The following is a 19549-nucleotide window of genomic DNA, read 5'->3' as shown; positions in this document are numbered from 1 at the left end:
AGTAAAGAAACAAAATAGTAAATAATAAAAAAAGGGCTGAATAGGCCAATAGGGGCACTGAGGAGTGAAGGGCAGTGGAAGAGCCCAACTGACGCAGTGCTGAGTACGCATGTTCGGGGCTTTGCCTATATAATACGACATTCGCTGCAAAATCCTATAGAGCCTGAGCCTGAGCCTGAGCCTGAGACTACTACTTCAAAGGAGACCCTTTTGAGGGAGTCACCAAAGGCCACCCAGCGGCTAAAAACTATGGGAGCAGAAACCTTGGTTAATAACGGGGAGGCCAAGGCTCCCCTTATCCTGGGACTACAGCCAGCTGCCCTCATTGATCATGTGGCTCGTGTCGATTGGTCCTTGCTCCATCAAATTCCTGGTGAACGTGGTGGCTCCATTCCGGTATGTTCCACTTTTTTTTTTAACTACCCGTTTCATTAAATTCTTTTCTTAATTTTGTGTTCCTCTTCCTTTCTATTATTACTTGCTGTTTTCTGGGTTCACGCTCCTTCGTTTTAATTTGTCTTCGTTGGTGTAATTTCGGGGTTATTGACTTATTTTTCATCAAGATTACCCAACTTTTATTCATTCCCTTCTCCCCTCGTTCTGCTATGTTCTGGACCATGAAAATTGAAAAGGCTTACCAAATATATCTTTTTTCTTTCTTAATTGGTTGATGCATGCGGGAGCTTTGTCCGTAACTATAACTTTTATGGTAATTTTAGGCTTGCGGACAAGACTTTTTTCTGGTTAGATTCTTATGTTCTTCTACTTGTTCTCATGTTTCATAGTCGTCAATCCCAATGACATTTGCTCTTGTCTCCCAAGTTTTGTCCCTACTAAATCAACAGCTTTCAAGTTTCAACCATTGAACTGCAAAGTTTTAGATTGTTTTCTTGTTTGATGAGCATGACAATTTCAGACACTGGATTTGATAATGTAGGTGGAATTCAAGGAGCTTGAGCATATATTAAGCGAGTTGAAAAAGCATATCCTTACTTCAGTTGATGATCCATCTCCTATGAAGACTATGGCTGGGGGAAGTGTTGCAAATACTATTCGTGGACTTAGCTCTGGCTTTGGTGTTAACAGTGGAATGATCGGGGCCCATGGGGATGATGAGCAAGGCCAATTGTTTGTAAGTAACATGAACTTTACTGGAGTTAATATTTCGAGACTGCGAAAGAAGACGGGACCAACAGCTCAGGTGAACTTCATGATACAATTCCTATGAAATTTAACTATGCTTTGAACATACTGAAACTTTCTTAGTGAATATGACATGATGCAGTGTGTTTGCCTAGTTGATGCATACGGCAATAGAACAATGCGCCCTTGCCTGTCGACCGCTGTAAAAGTTCAGGTGAGTGTTTTTGTTTTTCAGTGTAATAAACTGCTTTCTGATCTATGTCTGTGCCATATCAAGCACAAACTTACAATCAATTTTCTTCCTCGTTGTTTTTCAGGGGGATGAATTGACCAAGGATGACTTTAGTGGTTCTAAGGTGACCAAGGAGTTTTTTTTTTATACGATTATCATATTCTTTTGGTCATTGTTTTCAAATGGCCTACGTAGAATGTTCACTTTTTTACCACATTTCATCATTTAGTCCTTGGCAGCTGGTTATCGCACAGAATTCGACTTAATGATGTATCTTTCATTGCAGTGGTTAGTAATGAGATATGGAATATTCAATTTGGAAGTTACTCAAGCAGCTATAAGATTTGCCAAACAAGAGGGTCTGTCTGTCTCCATCGATTTGGCCAGTTTTGAGGTAATTGGATTATCGATTTGTTTTTGCCCACGGTTGGATGCAATGTTATGTACAGAGTGAATTATAATGTAACTTAAAACGGTTCCATTCACAGAAAATAAAACATTTTAAAAGCATCATAATAGTAAATGCTTCGACCTTATGGTTGATATTCTAGTACAGTTCTCTATCATGGAGCTCTTCAACATTTTATCTTATGAAGTCTGTGACTTTGCTCAGATGGTTCGGAATTTTAGAGAACCTCTTCTAAAGTTACTGGAGTCGGGAGATATCGACCTCTGCTTTGCCAACGAGGATGAAGCAACAGAACTACTAAGGTGGCTGTGATTATTTTTCAATTGCTGCTGTAACTGCAGTCGGTAGTAACTGATACATATTTTTCAATTTTACTTCTTTAGGGGTGAAGCAAATGCTAGCCCTGAAGCTGCACTGGAATACCTGTCCAAATATTGCCGATGGGCTGTGGTTACATTAGGGGCCAACGGATGCATCGCAAAACACGCACAAGAGGTTGGCCACTCACAACCTTGTAAACTAACCAATGTTTTTTCGTACTTTGCAGTCTTTTGTTGTTAAGAGATTATCAATGCCTCCCATTTAGGGAATGCCTTTGTACTTGGTTACTTACTAATACTCAACTTGGAAAGTATGGCCAAATTGTGCAGTTTGCCTTTATAGATGATATATGCATAGCTGAAGACCGGCAAAACTAAAGATTCTTAATATGACAGGTTGTCCGAGTTCCGGCTATAGGGGAGACAAAAGCGGTTGATGCCACAGGAGCTGGGGACCTTTTCGCTGGTGGTTTCTTATATGGATTGGTCAAGGGATTATCACTTGAGGAATGTTGCAAAGTGGGCTCATGTAGTGGTGGTGCAGTGATTCGTTCACTTGGGGGTGAGGTAACACCTGAGAATTGGCAATGGATGTATAAGCAGATGCAGATAAAGGGCCTACCACTTCCTGATATTTCGGAATTGATGTCTCCACGATCAAACAAGCATTGATTTTCACTTCTATTGCTGCTATTTAATAATTTTTTTTCCTGAAGAAAATGGCAAACCTAATCAGTGTTGAATCATCACTGAATTATTCTGTAGAAACTCCTTTGCAAGGACTTACATTAAGCGTTTATTATCAGATGCAAAGGCCTTATGTTACATCATCTTTTCCTTCGATGTACTAAATGCCATCATAAATTTGTCATTTTATGCACGAATCATTAAAACACTTACCAAATTTGATCTGAAATTTCTTGAACATGCAATTCCCTAGCAGAGATTGAGGCAAATTTAAAAGTTTCAGTATCTTTGAGCATAAATGTAAAAGTTTCAGGCCTAGCATTTGAATGTTTGCACCAAGGGTAAAAAGACAATTTGCGTAAGAGAATAAAAGAAGGAAATATCCAACACAATAATGTTTACAACTGCCTAACATGGATGGAACCCTGGTTCTTGCATCCTCAAATATCCATTGGGGCCGCACCTTCATCTGTAGAACCACCTTGATCAGCAGCAGTGCCCTGCTCAGTGGCAGCCTCCTGACCTGTAGCAGCATCAGGTTCGGTAGCAGGGTCTTCTTGCTCCGCTGCAATCTCGAAGGTATCAATGATTTGTTGTACAGTTCCCTGATCTAATACATGGAACGGTTCTCCAACCCCTACCACAGCAATTGTACATATTGAGCTTTTCAGAGCTTCTCCTTGCAGGGTCTCCCTTATTGCCGTAATAGCATCTTTCACCAGATCATCCCTCGAGGAGTCTGTAAAGTTCTCAAACCTCCGTTCCAAGTATGTCTTTGCAGCTTGTGACCGTGATCCAATGGCAAAAGCCTGGTATTCGAAGTAATTCCCACTTGGACAGTTATAGTAAAGATGAGCCCCAGATTCATCCAAGCCGGCCACCAACAGGCCAACACCGTAAGGTCGTTTCCAAGAGCGTTGGGTGCAAACCTGCCACCAAAACATGAGCATTTTCCTTTGTACAATTGCACAAACAAATAAGATTATTATGCTTCTTTTGAAGAACTGCTTAACACTTTAACTTTCAAGAATCCAGTAGGATTGGTGCTCCATTAGATATTGCTAGCTTTAACATCAACTATGTTTCGTTTAATCAGGGTTAAAAATAAAAGACACACACACCAAACAAACTGAAAACTCACTAGCTATACAGAGAGAAGATTTATCAACAATCATGTTTAATACCAAGATGGTGTGCAGATAACCTCGAGACTCGACAATGACATTTAATTCAGTATCACTAACAACATCAGCAATTACATCAACAAATATACAGAGTCCATATTGAGTAATCCTTTGAAAGTTGGAAAAATGCTACTCGATCATATAACACCAGCGCAATTAAACCTGAGCACCATATGCTAATGTCTTTGAGTTCAGTGCTGAAACCACTAGCATATTGCAACCTAAATATAGCTTCTATTCTTACATCCTCTCAATCATTCGATTTATAGAAATGTAAACTAGGTATCTAAATGGTCATTGTAAGGCACTCGTAACCATCAACAATCTTTTCAAATTATCCTTTTTATGACATAATCCATTGCCTGTGTTATACTGTGAAGTTTGGTCACAAACAAAGAGCAACTTCACAGCAAGTATGAGATTGAGGACCTAGACACTTCATACCGGGTGCACTCAACCTCTTAGCTTCAACTTCAAAGTGAAGTTAACTCACTAACACACACTTACATTGTAGCCGTTTTCTATTCGTATCATCTTAGTCGTCATCAAGTAAAATTTTCTTCTAATGGTAAACAGGTCGTTGGGACATTATTTTTACTTTGTTAATCATCCACTGGTTCACCAACAATGTAATTACTGATATTTGCGTATAGTTTCCACATTACTTGATCAATCAATGTTTCCTACATAATAGCCTTAAATGTGAGCTAATTCTCATTGAGAGCAGATTTGCAGTTTTATTTATTTTGAAAGCATTGCTCGAAACCTTCATGCTTGTCAAGACTTCAGCAAAGAACCATTTAGGGTTTAAATCCTTAAGTCATTTCCAATTTCTAAAAGGAACCCCAAAATCAGCATCATCCGTCGGCTTAAGTGCACTGAAATTAAAGCTTAATATTTTCTTCTAGAAATTGTACAATGATTGAAGATTTTAGGAAATGAAAAAGACCTGTGCTTTATCGGCGAGCTGGACGACGAGTCTCCCAACAGGAAGCGGCGATTCGTAAGTGAAGCTGTAGTTGATACACTCGTTTCGCATATACCGAGAGAGCACGCGACCGTCGGCGGTGAGACCGGCGATGGCGACCCCAATGTGGTCGTCGACTTTGAAGATCTTCTTCTGGTGAGAAGACAATTCGGAATTAGCCTTGTTGACGCAACCCAACACCACATGGGTCTTGGATCGGAGACCGATCGCCGCCGAACCCTGCTTCACGGCCTCCATCGCGTACTCCACTTGGAACAATCGCCCAGCTGGGCTCCATGTAGTGACGTCGGTATCGTACTGGTTCCTGAACATTTTCCGTACGACACCGATTCAAATTGCTAGCTTTCTTCCACTGAAAATCTTTGCTTTTCCTCTCTCACTACGTTTCACTGAGGCTGTTTTAAGAGGGATTTTCTTCTTTACTTCTTCTTCAAGGCTTGAGAGAGAGAGAGAGAGAGAGAGAGAAACGTGAACACCAAAAACAAAATCGAAATGGCCAGCCCCCTTCAATGGTTCGGTTCAGCCCTGTTACAATCCGAGTTGGGTCGCTCAACAAGTAAACGCGGCAACCGGCCAATTGGCTATCCAGAAATGGGCCATTTGTCTTTGCTTCATAGGCCTATTGGATTTATATGTATTTATAGTCAAAGCTCAATTCTCCCTAACACAGCTATTTATGTATTTTCTCGTGTTTAAAACCATCCATTCCATATTCTTTATTTTTTTTGGGTTAAATCCTATTAGTTAATTAATTTTATGTGTTTTTTAAATTTTGAAATTTGAAAAATAACAGTAATTAAATTTAATTATTTAAATTATATTATAAGTAATATATAAAAATAAAAAATTTTAACTCATTAAATTTAATAATTATTGTCTAGTGAGAATTAAAATTTTAAAAGTTAAAAAATCATTAAATTAAAGTATAAAAATTAAATCAATTGAGATATTCATCTTGAGACATTCATCTTGATATGAAGGAGAATATAAAAACTTGTAACAATCTACTTACATATTCAACATAAGTGAGAAAGATCAGCCATGGCAGCTTATGTCATAGTTAATGGCACCGGCTTTATTTGGATAATATAATAACAGTGGCATCAGTCTAGTGTTATTTCTAGACTTACATAACATGAAGGGTTGGATTTGGTGCAATATACATACATAGATGCTAGAATCAGCATCTAGAGTAGCAATAACATGCAAACCCTAAGACTTCGCGGAGACAGGCGCCACTTAAGGCACCTTCTACATTCCTGCATTGTCGGTTACAAAGTAAATTGCCCGGACAAAAATTGGTTGCCCAAGCTCTACTTCGCCTCTCGCAAAGTTGTGCTTCCACCATTTTCGTCCCTCCTGTTGTTCCACAAAAACGTTAAAGTTTAACCAAACATATCTTAGCATTAGATCAAATTATATTCAGTAAGTATAGATTCCTAAGTATCGGAAGATTATAAAATGAGATGGTGCTTAATTACCGGAGTAAACCAGGAGGAGGAAAGATAGGAAAAGGAAGGTATAGTTTGGAAGAGGACCCAATAACTTAGCCATTTCAGTTGATTTTTGTGATATATGAAAGTGGGAGTGTAGAGGAATATGGAGGGTGGTATTTATTTGTAGAGTAACTAATGAGATGAATGAATGTGAGGAAGAGGTGCATGATGATGATGATGATGATGATGATGAATTTCTCCACCGATCAGGTTATTCACCTTTAGAACAAAACAACAAAGAAAGAAAGCTGTGAAGCAAGTAACATCATTTATACATGTCTAAGTAAACTTGGGACTGTTGTCAGACATGGGGTCTCTTTCGGAACCGCTTGAAATGAGGAAAGGGGTGGGCTTGTCGAGCATTAAAGACAAAAGAGACCCACCCAAAATGGAAATGAAGGCATTCGAGTAAGCCCTATAATTTTTCTTTTCAACGAGTTTCATTTCCTATCCATTGGATACCCCTTAGGCCCTTACCGTAGCCTAGTCTTCTTTATTTGCTCGCCCCAATCCGACCAAATGGACTGACCGAAAGATAGAGAAGAAGATGATGAAAGCGTTAGTAAAAACGATGGAGAGGGAGAGGCTAGTGATGAAGATGATGCTCTGAAAATTGATGAGAGCAGACTTCGGAAAGCTTGAGAAGCGTCTATTGATGTGGTTCCTTTTAGAAAATCAGTTCATGTAATTACTCAATTGAACTGTTTGTTTAGTTCTGCAAATTGACTGTATTTACGTAGATAAGAAAAATATAACATTTTAAATTAATGCTGCTTATTGATTTATTTAACATTTGAAATTCCTTTTCTACGTTAGTTATGAAAATAATTTTGTTTGAAAGTTTTACCAACTAAATATATTTTAAGCAAATGGTTTTCGAAAACAATTTTCTATGCAATAAATGCATTCTAAGCTTCCTTTTCTAGTTAAATTAAAACTATTGCAGTGGTGATTTAAAAATAATAATGAGATATTTATTTTGATTCAAAAGTAACTATACCATTGAGATAAGAATGAAAATAACTAGACTAAAAAGACATTATAAAAGTTTTAAATTATTTCATTTTATGAAATTATTAAAAATATATTAAACTATGGTTTTATTAATAAAATAATAATATTGATCACAATAGTTTATTTTTATTATTTATATAAATTAATTAAAGTGTATTACACAAGTGAAAAGCAGTGTCCAACCGTGGAACAATTTCCTTGTAAGAAATATTTCCACTGGATATTGAAACAAATTATTGGTTTATCTATCAATCTCTTAACCTATTTATAAAATTTAAAACTATCGAATAATTTTTTAATACAAACTTTATTTTGAGAATATAAACCTATTTAACTCGTTGCAATCATTTCCTTTATATTGCAAATTCAATGTCATTTACAAACTTAATTCATTCATATCAAAATAACTTCTACAACCTCGCATTTAATCTAACATATTTTGGGATAACCGAAACAAATTTTTAGGGTCGAAATTAAATTATAATTTTTACGAGAGTAAAAATACAATTTCACCATTTGAATAACCTATTTATTTATAATTCTTAAAATATTAAATTAAATTTTTATCATTTGTAGGGGAACCAAAGTATACTAATTTAAAATTTTAAAAATTTTAAAGGGCCTAAATGAAAAACTTTCCATTTAGGGGTCCCTACTCGCCCCCAATATTTATTTTACATCTTCTATGCGAAAGTGTTCAATTTTCATAAGGTTTTCTCGACTGCTATTCAAAAGGTCCAATAATGTATGTATATTGGACTTTTTGGGACAATTATAGATCTTGGGAGACAATTCTGATTGGTCAATAAAAATATATTTCAATGCTATTTTTTTTTCGGTCAATAAAAGAATTGAACAACAATTCAATTTGACCTCCTTGGATTAAATTATTAAATAAATTGAAATTAAAAAATTCAAGAATTAAAAGGGTCAATAAAAAAGGTATGTTAATTAATCAAAGGTCCAACTGATCACCACGTCTATATTGTAAATATGCGGTTACAAATAATCTAGCCAAAGTAATAGGAATTAGACCTAAGACGATTCTAAATAGAAAAACTTCAATCATTTCAATTTATTTGAAATAAGAAAAGAAAGGCAATATCTATCCCTAAATATTAATTTCTATTGCTCATGAATATCAATACCTAATAATTGATAATTAACACGATAAGGAGTTATAGAATATATGGAATAGGATAGAAAGCTTTGTTTTTATGAATAGTTTGTTCATTGAATTAATTCTTCATAATATACATATTTTGTTTTGAATGCGGTAAAAGCAATTCCTAGAGAAAGAATATAAACAAGCAAAAGGATTTTCATTCTTTTTTTCATTATACCTAACCTAATTGCTCTTGATGTTGATAAATCCACAGATCTGGAATTTCATTTCGTACACTTGAACCTTCTCAAACTGTTTTTTTTTTTAAGAACAAAAAAGATTTGTGCAAAAACAATATATGCCAAGAAGAACAAAAGACCTTGGATGTGTAGTACGTGGGTCTTGAAGTACTATTTCTGTATCCCCCTAACCAAATCCACCTACATTAGGATTAATTGTTAGTAGTTGATCGAGTTTGATAGATTCACCCTCTGAAACAAGAAATTGTAGTCTTGGGGGGTATAATATCAACCACTTGATGTCCATCCAAGGCATCCATTATGGTTATTTCATACCCCATATAAACAGTATTATTACTTTTGTTCCCGTCGGGATAAATCTGGCCCCTTCCCCTGTTTCCGCCTATGTATATAGGATGTTTTAAGAAATGAACATTTTTATTACTAGCATAGTCCGAGGAAAGAATAGGAAATATGATTTCACTATATTTTTTACTAGGAACAGAACCTATCACAAGAATATTTTTCTTAGTGAAACGATATTTCTGAGAAGACAAATTACGGTAATTATCAATATCTCTTAATTATCATTTTTCCTCCACACTCTAAATATTCATTAGTGTGCAATGAAAACAGTTTTTGATTAAAGATTTTTTGTTTTCCCGATATCCAATGATTAAATTAATGGAAATCAAATAAATGATATCACTCGTCTTTGTATAGTCCTAAAAATAGTTTTTGTGTTGAGATCGTGTTTTAATTTTCCCATACCATATTTTTTTTACTTTAATTTATCTCATATATATTTTGTATGATAAATTATGAATGATAATTAGTTTATTATAATCCTAACCTTGAAATATTAAAATAATATTTATTTAATATAATTAAAGTTAATATTTATTTTATAATTAATTTTGTAAAATGTAGTCATAGAAGAGCCATGCCCATGGCAGCTTAATCATGTAATAGTAATCGCACCGGTTTTATTCAGATAGTAAAACATAACAGTGGCATGAGTAGTACTGAGTTGTATCCCTACATAAGATGAAGGTTGGACGTGGTGCAATCTTCATTCATACATAGATGCTATGATGGTCAGCATCTAACGTAGCATAAACATGTCGACCCTAGGAGTCGGGGCTGACACGCACCATACATGGCACCTTCAATGTCCCTGCATCGTCGGTCGCAAAGCAAATTGCTCGGACAAGTAATTACTCCCGTTGTTTGACTTGGCCTCGAGCAAACCTGTGCTTCCACCATTTGCGTCCCTGTTGTTCCAAAAAAAACTTTCAAGTTTTCTAACTTTCAATATGATCTAACGTACAACATTTATGCAGCTTAATAGATGTATATATGAATAAAGATAGTGCTTAATTACCGGAGTAAACCAGGAGGAGGAAAGATAGGAAAATGAAGGTATAGTTTGGAAGAGGACCCAATAACTTGGCCATTTCAGTCGATTTTTGTGATATATGAAAGTGGGAGTGTAGAGGAATGGAGAGTGGTATTTATTTATAGAGTAACTAATGAGATGAATGAATGTGAGGAAGAGGTGGATGGTGACGAATTTCTCCACCGATCAGGTTATTCTCCTTTAGAACAAAACAACAAAGAAATAAAGCTGTGAAGCAAGTAACAGCATTCATACATGTCTAAGTAAACTAGGGACTGTGGTCAGACATGGGGTCTCTTTCGGAACCGCTTGAAAATGGTTTTGTTTTTTCGCCGATGGAATGAGGGGTGTTCATTTGGTTAATCGATCCGAAATAACATTAATCGAATTAACCGACCTTTCAAAATTTTTAACCGTTAATCGAACCAAATTTTTTTCAAAAAAATTAACCGAACCTAAATTTTTTCAGTTAATTCGGTCGGTTAACCGAATTAACCAAAAATCATATGTTTTTTTTTTATTTTTGGTTAAAAATTAACCGAATTAATCGAATTAATCGAATTAACCGAATTACCCGAATTAACCGAATTAACCGAATTAACCGAATTGAATCACTACATAATTAAATTATTTTTAGACTTTTAGACTTTAGTTTTAGTTAATTAGAATTTTATTTTTATTTATTAAATTATTTGTAATTTTTATGATTGGGTTGGGTTGGGTAATTGGGTTGGGTTGAATACTTGGGTTTGGATTGGGTTTAGTTTTTTCGCCGATGGAATGAGGGGTGTTCATTCGGTTAATCGACCCGAAATAACATTAACCGAATTAACTGACCTTTCAAAATTTTTAACCGTTAACCGAACCAAAATTTTTTCAAAAAATTTAACCGAACCTAAATTTTTTCGGTTAATTCGGTCGGTTAACCGAATTAACCAAAAATTATATGTTTTTTATTTTTGGTTAAAAATTAACCGAATTACCCGAATTAACCAAATTACCCGAATTACCCGAATTAACCGAATTGAATCACTACATAATTGAATTATATTTAGACTTTTAGACTTTAGTTTTAGTTAATTAGAATTTTATTTTTATTTATTAAATTATTTGTAATTTTTATGATTGTGTTGGGTTGGGTAATTGGGTTGGGTTGAATACTTGGGTTTGGATTGGGTTTAGGTGAATAGTGGGCCTATTTATATATTATAATTTTATTTATTAATTTTTTCGGTTAAACCGAAAAAATTCGGTTAACTGACCGGTTTTGAACCCAATTAACCATTAACCAAAAAATCAAAAAATAATTAACCGACCCCTGGCTGAAAAAATTTGATTAACAGACCAATTAACCGAATTCGGTCGGTTAACCGAATTTTTTCGGTTTTACCCGAATTTTGCACACCCTAGCATTAAAGACAAATGAGACCCACCCAAATGGAAATGAAGGCATACTCTTCGAAGTAAGCCCATCGCGTCTCATCTCCTTGGGGCTCCTTTCCTTACCTTACTGAATCGGATTGAGGGGGCTGGGGACGGTTTTTTCTTGGCCCAACCCCATCCTACCTTTATCTGTTCCCGACTCAACCTTTTCCAAATTTATTTCATTTTAGGCTGGCTTTTAACTTTAGAAAATTTTTTTTATTTTAACACCATTTAATTTTTCATTTTTTTTAGTTTTTAAATTGGTGTTGTTTGTAAAATCATCTTAAAATGAGATAAATTCTAAAATTATACATGAACTATCGTTTAATGTGAAATTGTATACATAAACTTTGATTTTGTGCAATCTTATACATGAAATTTTAATTTGATCCAATTCTTATAAATTATTAACATAATTATTGATATAACATCATTTTGTATTTATATATTGCATACATAAATACTTATATTTATCCAATATAAAATAAATTGATGTATTTATTTCTTTAAATGTGCATGCTTAAATCAAAATTAAACTTTCAAGTATACATCCGAACAACAATTAGAGTTTCGTGTTCATATATAAAATTGCACATTAAATAAAAATTCATGTATAATTTTAAGATTTATCCCTCTCAAAATAGGTGAAAAAGTTAACTTTTATTAACTTTGTGACATGACATAAACTTAAATTGCCATGTGGATGTCATATAAGCAATTAATTAATTTTTAAAATATAAAATAAGTACAAAATTATTTTTAAAATATAAAAATGATTTAAATTGTTTAAAAAGTATAAAATATATTAAATATTTTAATTTTAAAAACATTAATTAATTAAGTACAAAAATATTTTAAAATATAAAATGATTTAAATTGTTTAAAAGTATAAAATGTATTAAATATTTTAATTTTAAAAAAATTAATTAATTGCTAATGGCATACACGTGGTAATTCACTTGTATGGCACGTCATCAAAGTTAGCAAATGTTAATTTTTCCATTCATTTTGAGGTGATTTGACAAAAAAATATAAGTTCAAGGGCTAACAAAGATAAAAAAAAATTAAATTAAATGAAGAGCTTAAATAACTATTTTTGTAAAATTGAAGGGCCAAAAAATCATTATACCTTCATTTTAAAGGATAAAGTAACATTTAGCTATTGAACTGTCCGGACATTTTTTTGTCCACGTTCCATTTTAGTATCTAAACGTAAATTTTATTAAAGTATGATGTGATATTTTAATATTGTATTACCTCAAATTTTTTAAAATTTATATTTTAACATTTTTGTATTTTTTTTAGATTTTATATAAAGTTTTAAAAGTTTCAAATGATGACGCAACATAATCTCAAAGTATCACATTATCATTTTAAATAGAATCCAAGTTGATTAACAAAATTTAGAAAAGTTACTAAATTCAAGGGCCAAGCAGAAAAATAATTTCCTAATTTAAAAACTCAATGTCATTTTATCTTTTATTATAATATTTAATATTCGAATTTAACTTTAAAAATAAAAGTGAAACAACATACTTTGACTTGCTTTGCATTGTATTAAACATACGATAAAAGATTATATAAAACGGAGATACCATATCATTTGTATATCTTTTAATAATTTAATGTCATTTCAGTATTTTTATATTAAATTTAATTTTCTTTTTTTTAGGACGAAAATACTGAAATGACATTAAATTATTAAAAAAGTATACAAATGGTATAATATTCCAATTTGATGCCAAATTTCATTGGTGGAGTGAGAGGATATTTTTGTCTAATTTTTCTAATAATTTCTTCTTCCATTATTATTATTATGACGGCCGAATGGCAATTGGGACCCTGACTAACATCCATATATGCAAAAACACGAGGAGTAGATTTATTTTAAAACTTACTTGGATCCCTTCTGTTGCAAATTGCAGACACTGAAATTGACTCGATCTCTTCACATATTTCGGATAACCCCTTCTTTTAGTGTATGTACTCAATGTGTCTGACTCAACAAATTAAACTATTAATCAAATTTAACATTGCTCATATGGATTGCTTCAAGCCAGAGCTTAAAATAAACCAAGTAGCAAGCCTGATTGTTGACATGATTAGACTGATATTCATGGGGCTAATCTACTGTCTAATCCAAACATCCATCAGAAGACAATAACTCAAGGCACAAATATCTTATACATTTGTATCCCACTTACATACCATCATATTTTAAATCGTTTTTTTGGTATATACAGTTGACAGCTTAGTTCTGTCCAGACATAAAGGAAACAAAAATTTGGGTTTTTAAAAAAAAATAAGTTTAGTTAATTCCCAAGCTTATCTTAACTAATTTATTCTCACCTAATTGTTGTTTAAAATAATTGCAATTATTTTCACAATCAAATATATAATATGTAAAAGAAATAACGGAAGCATACATGAAAACATTGAGTTCTAAGTTAATCATTTGAGTTTATTCCCTTAATGATATGTTACTACATTAATTATGAATTATAAATTATTAAACATTCTAAATAACTTATCAATACACTTTTTCATATTTGTATTATTGATTCCTAGTGACTACTTATAATGCCAACAATTTGATTCATACACAATAATAAATACATTAAAGAAAACAAATAATGTAAAAGGTAATAGAAAATTCATTAACTTAATTACAATAATAAAACCACGACAATTAAGAAATAATTTATGTAAAATAAAACCAGTATTCAAAGTGCACCATACATGTATAAAGGTCTATAGATAGGATTTATACAGAGACGATGAAACACAATAAAAAATTATAAATCAAATTAGAGGCAATTTAAGGTTTTAATCTTATTTTTCTATTTTAATTTTTATTATTTGAATTTTATATCTTTTATTTCATTTTACATAATTTATTCTATAATTTTTTTACATTAAAATTGTCCAAGATAAACATCCACTAATAATTTGAAGAACAAATCCAATAAGAGAGTAATAGAACAACAACCATACAAAGTTGAGATATACACAACGAGTAGCTTAAAATAAAAACCTTTCAATTGAATCCTTTTTGAAACGTTAATTACACCTAAACTTTTCATCTTTTCATCTTGTGCAAAGGCGGCCGCTTTGATTGTTTTAGGAAGGTTACACAGTCGGTTCGTTAGCTTACTGCGCTAGTTGTTGTCGAGCCCAATAGACAAAATGGAGTGGCATTCGCCATTGAGAAGTGATGATCTAGTGTAAGACAGTCCTACAAAAGTTACGATTGGCTAGAGTCAAGTTCCTCTAAATCGTAAGTCTAAAATCTAAGTGGAGCTGGTGGTCGTAGGCGTCCTCTTCCAGTATAACTGGCTTATTCTGTTCGAGAAGGATCACCTAAAAGCCTAGGATTGAACCCAAGAAGGATCGAGATAACCGGAGGCTGATATCTCTCCATCAAAGACTCTATTTTCTCAACTCTGTTTATTTTTATAATTTCAATTTCAATTTACGCAATCTCAATTCAACCAAATTTTTAATTCTGTTTTTTTTATTTATTTCCAGGTACGCCGCTTTTTTTGGGCACGACTGTGCTCGGGATCTCGAGGAACAAGAAGTTGTACAAGTCTAGTCCCTGAGGATTTGACCCTACTTCCCTTATACTATTCTTTTTGTTATTTTATAAGGATAGGATATTTTTGTTGCTCTCAACGACACATCAAATTTTGGAGCCGTTGATGGGGACTAGTAACGTACTAATCTTGTTTCTTTTGTTTCTTATGACCAGATCTGCTCCAGGTATTCTTGCGTTTGATTCAAAAATAGAGAAGACAGCGAGATCCAATCGCAAGGAAACGAAGTTACAGAAAAAGCAGTCAGCGGTGGTAGGGACTTAGAGTAACCAACCGCTGAAAATAGAAGCAAACGACGAGGTTGAGTCTAGAGTTAACGGAAACCCTACTCAAACACTAGAAAGCGAAAGAGTAGGAGTCGATCCACCAGAAGAAGTGCTTAACACTAGGGTTAACAAAAACTCGAATCTAGCATATCAACCTATGGCTCAAACAATCCGGCAAATAACCGAAGCTCTAGAAGAATAGCAATCATTATGCATTGCGTATCTTACTATGGATACTGATTTTGAACTAAAGTCAAGATTAATTCAGTTACTGCCAACTTTTCGTGGGTTTCAAAACGAAAATCCACACAAACATCTAAAGGAGGGAGATTGTTGGGATAAGGCAAAAAGTTGTGGAGTCTCTTTATGACTATTGAGAACAATTTAAGAAGTTGTGCACAAGTTGCCCACAACATGGGATCACAGAAAAGTCTCTTCTCCAGTACTTCTATGAGGGCTTGAACCCCATAGAAATGAACATGGTAGATGCTGCTAGTGGAGGGGCGTTGGTCAACCTGACTCCCCAACAGGCAAGGGACTTGATCTCCACAATGGTTACAAATACTCTGCAATTCCGAGCCAATCCTGAATCCACTAGAAGGGTTCACCAGCTAAGTAATTCAACCTTAGAAGAAAAGTTGATAGACTTACTAATATTGTAAATTCTCTTGTTACAGAAAAAATAAGACTGACCCAACTATGCGAAATTTGTGCAACACCTGAACATAAAATTGATGCATGTTTTAGTTTGTATGATGATACTATGACCCATTTAGATGCTGTGGGGAGCTTTCCTAGGCCACCACAAAGGCGATATAACCCCTATGCTAATACCTATAACCCAAGATGGAAAGACCATCCTAACTTGAGTTATGGAGCTAACCAATAGTATAACTAGCCATACCACAATATAACTAGCCATACCAAAACCGGTTTCCACAACAGCCACGAGATTCAAGTACCTCTCTAGAAACCATGGTCAATAAATTAGCAGCTAATATGTTTGATTTCCAACAGTAAATACAACGACAAACTCTTGATTTCCAAAAGGAAACAAAGGATTTTTAATAGAAAATCGAGACGTATATAACATAATTAACCATATCAATTGAGAAAATGAACTCACAAGGGAAGCTGCCATCACAAATGGAACATAATCCAAGACAACATGCAAATATAGTGACGTTGCAAAGTGGAAAAGTACTGAACCAAATCCTGGCAGGAATCTTAATCAAGATCCTTCCTAGAAAATATAAAAGAACGATGAATCGGTCCGAACGAAACCTCTACTGCCATAATTCAACCCCTGTTTCTAGGACGATTGAACCAACATCAAAGAGGTAAGGAGGAAAAATAGATCTTTGAAACATTCAGAAACATCGAGATCAACATACCATTGTTAGATGCTGTAACAGCCCGTTTTCAGTGAAATCGTAACAGTAGTATCAAGACCACAAACCTGAGCCCATAAGAAAAAAATTATTATAAAATTTTTTATTGGTCTATCATATGATAGGAATATCGTATAAAAATTTTGTTAAGAAAATTTTACCGATTACATATTTAATTGATAAAAGGACCAAATTGCATATAGTGCCAAAGTTGAGTTCTATTCAATTCTGGAACATGTCGAACGTCACTAAGTGTTTAACAACTCCGTCAAACATATTAACTTTAATCGTTCCAACACCTGTAATTTTACACGAAGCATTATTTCCCATCAAAACAACACCTTTAGACACTGTTTTGTAAGTTGTAAACCAATATCGATTGGGACTCATGTGGAAGGTGTAGCCCGAATCAAGGATCCACTCATTGCTCACTTTAGAATTGTTGACAGAAGCAACTAGAACTTCACCATCGCTGTAGTCTTCTACAACACCAGCTTCACCGAAATTTTTTAGTTATTTTTTCTTTTGATTCGCAGCCTCACTTTTGATCTTGTTCTGTAGCTTATAACACTCAAATTTAATGTGCCCTTTCTTCTTGCAGAAGTTACAAGTTTTACCTTTGTTTGAAAACTTCGATCTACCCTTAGATTTACTGTGAGGATTCCATTCCTATGTCCTTCTACGATCATCATCAGCATTCTGATCTTGTCTCCCACAAACAATGAGACCCTCTCCCTTAGAGTCGAATTTAACCACAAGATATTTCATCTTATCATACGAGGTCAAAGAATCATAAACCTCATCAATTGTGAGAGACTCGCAGCTATATAAAATCGTGTCTCTAAAGGTTGAACAAGACGTGAGCAACGAACAAAATAGAATCAGCCCTAAATTTTCTTTATCATACTGAACCTCCATAGCCTCTAAGTTTGAGAGAATTTCTTTAAACACTGTTAAGTGTTTATACACAGACGCATCTTTCTCTAGACGATAAGCACAAAGACGCTGCTTCATATACAACTTGCTGGTTAGAGTTTTCGACATACATATTTGTTCCAGCCTCTTCCACAATGCAACGGCGGTCTTCTCCTTCATCACATGCTGTAAAATTTCGTTAGACAAATGCAAATGTAATTGTGTTAACGCCTTTCGATCCTTACACTTATTCTCTTCATCCGTTAATGTCGAAGGCATCTTATCTATCCCTAGTAGGGCATCCTCCAGATCCATCTACGTAAGAACTACTTGCATCTTACTCTGCCACAATGCAAATCTAGTGTTGCGATCCAACAACAGAATTTCATACTTCAAATACGCCATTATCGTGATCGAGATAAACAACCCGAAAGCTCTGATACCAATTTGTAAAAATAGAACGTCGGTAATGACAATATATCACAAAGAAAAAAATAAATAAAAATAAAGAACACACAGATTTTTACGTGGAAACCCTTTCCGAAAAAAATCACGGAAAAAATCACGGGCAGAGGAGAAGAAAATTCACTATGTCGAATTCGAATGATTTCAAGAAGGGTTTCGGCTACATCTATTTATAGGTTGAAAAAACCTAATTCTAATAAAAGTCAAATATATTATGTTAATAAATTATAAATATATTATACTCATAAATGCTAAATCTTCTAGAAAGAAGATATATTTTGTTTAACTTGACTTACAAGCAGTCTCTTAGAATTTGGGTCACACAACTCTAACATTGTACAATTAATATTTTAATGATCTTAGTATTATATTTCATTTTCTATTCATATATATCATACATGTCAAATTTGACATAAATTAAAAATTCCTAACAATTTGTTTTATATAAAACTTTCATCCGTTCAATAAATATTAATATATACACTATTTTAGATAAATATGGTAGAGATATCGATCAATTCAAAATTTACATCCATGAAAAATACAATTATATTGATAAATTCAACTTTTCTTCTTTCATTCTCCTCTTCTTTCCTTTGGCAAAATAAAGCATGACACTTTAAACAACGTAGTTTATGGATTAAATAGAAAAAAAAGTTTAAAAGTATTATGTGAAATTTAAGTAGAATTTATAATTCCGTATTATATCACATTACTCAATTAATAGTTAAGTGACAAAAAAAATTAAAAAATGTGCTTGATTTTTTTGTAATTTTTTCTAAGTTTGACGATCAAAATGAAAACTTTGTTATAATTGATTACCTACCAGTATAAGTTCCCATTTAGGGTGGCCACAACGAGACTATCAAGGGCCTTGGCCCCTTTAATATGAAAAATTCAACTTTTAACATTTTTAAAATTTATAAAATTTTAAATTAGTACATAATAAAATTACATTTTAGTTTCTAAAAAGATAAAAATTTAACTATTATACAAATATATAACTTAATTTTAAACTCAAATTTTGTTTCGAATATCACCCTGTACTGTTAGAGTTTTTAATAGGCTACACTAAGTAAACCTACAAACAAACCAGTTGAGTTGAGAAGGGATTTTTCTTCCCCTCGTTGTCATCTACTTTTCTGGAGAGAATGATATATTTTGGCCAAATGGATTGTTGTAAGATTTATGGGAAGGGTGTTAGGTCTCCACGCATTTGTTCATACCTATGTATTATATTAATAAATAAGTATGCTAAATTTAAGGACCAAACAT

General features: G+C 33.5%; 2 protein-coding genes, 1 long non-coding RNA gene and 1 pseudogene across 3 annotated transcripts; 1 reads left to right on the top strand and 3 right to left on the bottom strand.

The window, feature by feature from the left end:
- The first annotated feature begins 142 nt into the window (after positions 1-142).
- On the top strand, positions 143-2934 carry LOC105770049 (uncharacterized). Its single transcript, XM_012591087.2, has 8 exons — positions 143-396; positions 938-1201; positions 1286-1357; positions 1461-1499; positions 1662-1769; positions 1989-2086; positions 2168-2279; positions 2501-2934. Exons 1-8 carry the CDS (start codon positions 250-252, stop codon positions 2774-2776), a joined length of 1116 nt encoding a protein of 371 aa, XP_012446541.1. The 5' UTR covers positions 143-249; the 3' UTR covers positions 2777-2934.
- Positions 2935-3050: 116 nt separating this feature from the next.
- Positions 3051-5470, bottom strand: LOC105770050 (proteasome subunit alpha type-1-B). The gene is made up of 2 exons (XM_012591088.2): positions 4925-5470; positions 3051-3720 (listed from the first exon to the last, which is right to left on the bottom strand). The coding sequence occupies exons 1-2, from the start codon at positions 5273-5275 to the stop codon at positions 3232-3234; spliced, it is 840 nt and encodes a 279-aa protein (XP_012446542.1). The 5' UTR covers positions 5276-5470; the 3' UTR covers positions 3051-3231.
- Positions 5471-8760: 3290 nt separating this feature from the next.
- On the bottom strand, positions 8761-9768 carry LOC128041007 (cytochrome f-like; annotated as a pseudogene).
- Positions 9769-9783: 15 nt separating this feature from the next.
- LOC128041367 (uncharacterized) lies at positions 9784-10306 on the bottom strand. The gene is made up of 2 exons (XR_008196336.1): positions 10202-10306; positions 9784-10091 (listed from the first exon to the last, which is right to left on the bottom strand). It is a non-coding gene; the product is annotated as an uncharacterized LOC128041367 (long non-coding RNA).
- Between the last annotated feature and the right edge of the window lie 9243 nt (positions 10307-19549).

Source organism: Gossypium raimondii, chromosome 5 (genome assembly GCF_025698545.1).
Source record: "Gossypium raimondii isolate GPD5lz chromosome 5, ASM2569854v1, whole genome shotgun sequence".
In the NCBI taxonomy this organism is placed as follows: Eukaryota; Viridiplantae; Streptophyta; class Magnoliopsida; order Malvales; family Malvaceae; genus Gossypium; species Gossypium raimondii.
This window is presented reverse-complemented; position numbering and strand designations above follow the sequence as displayed.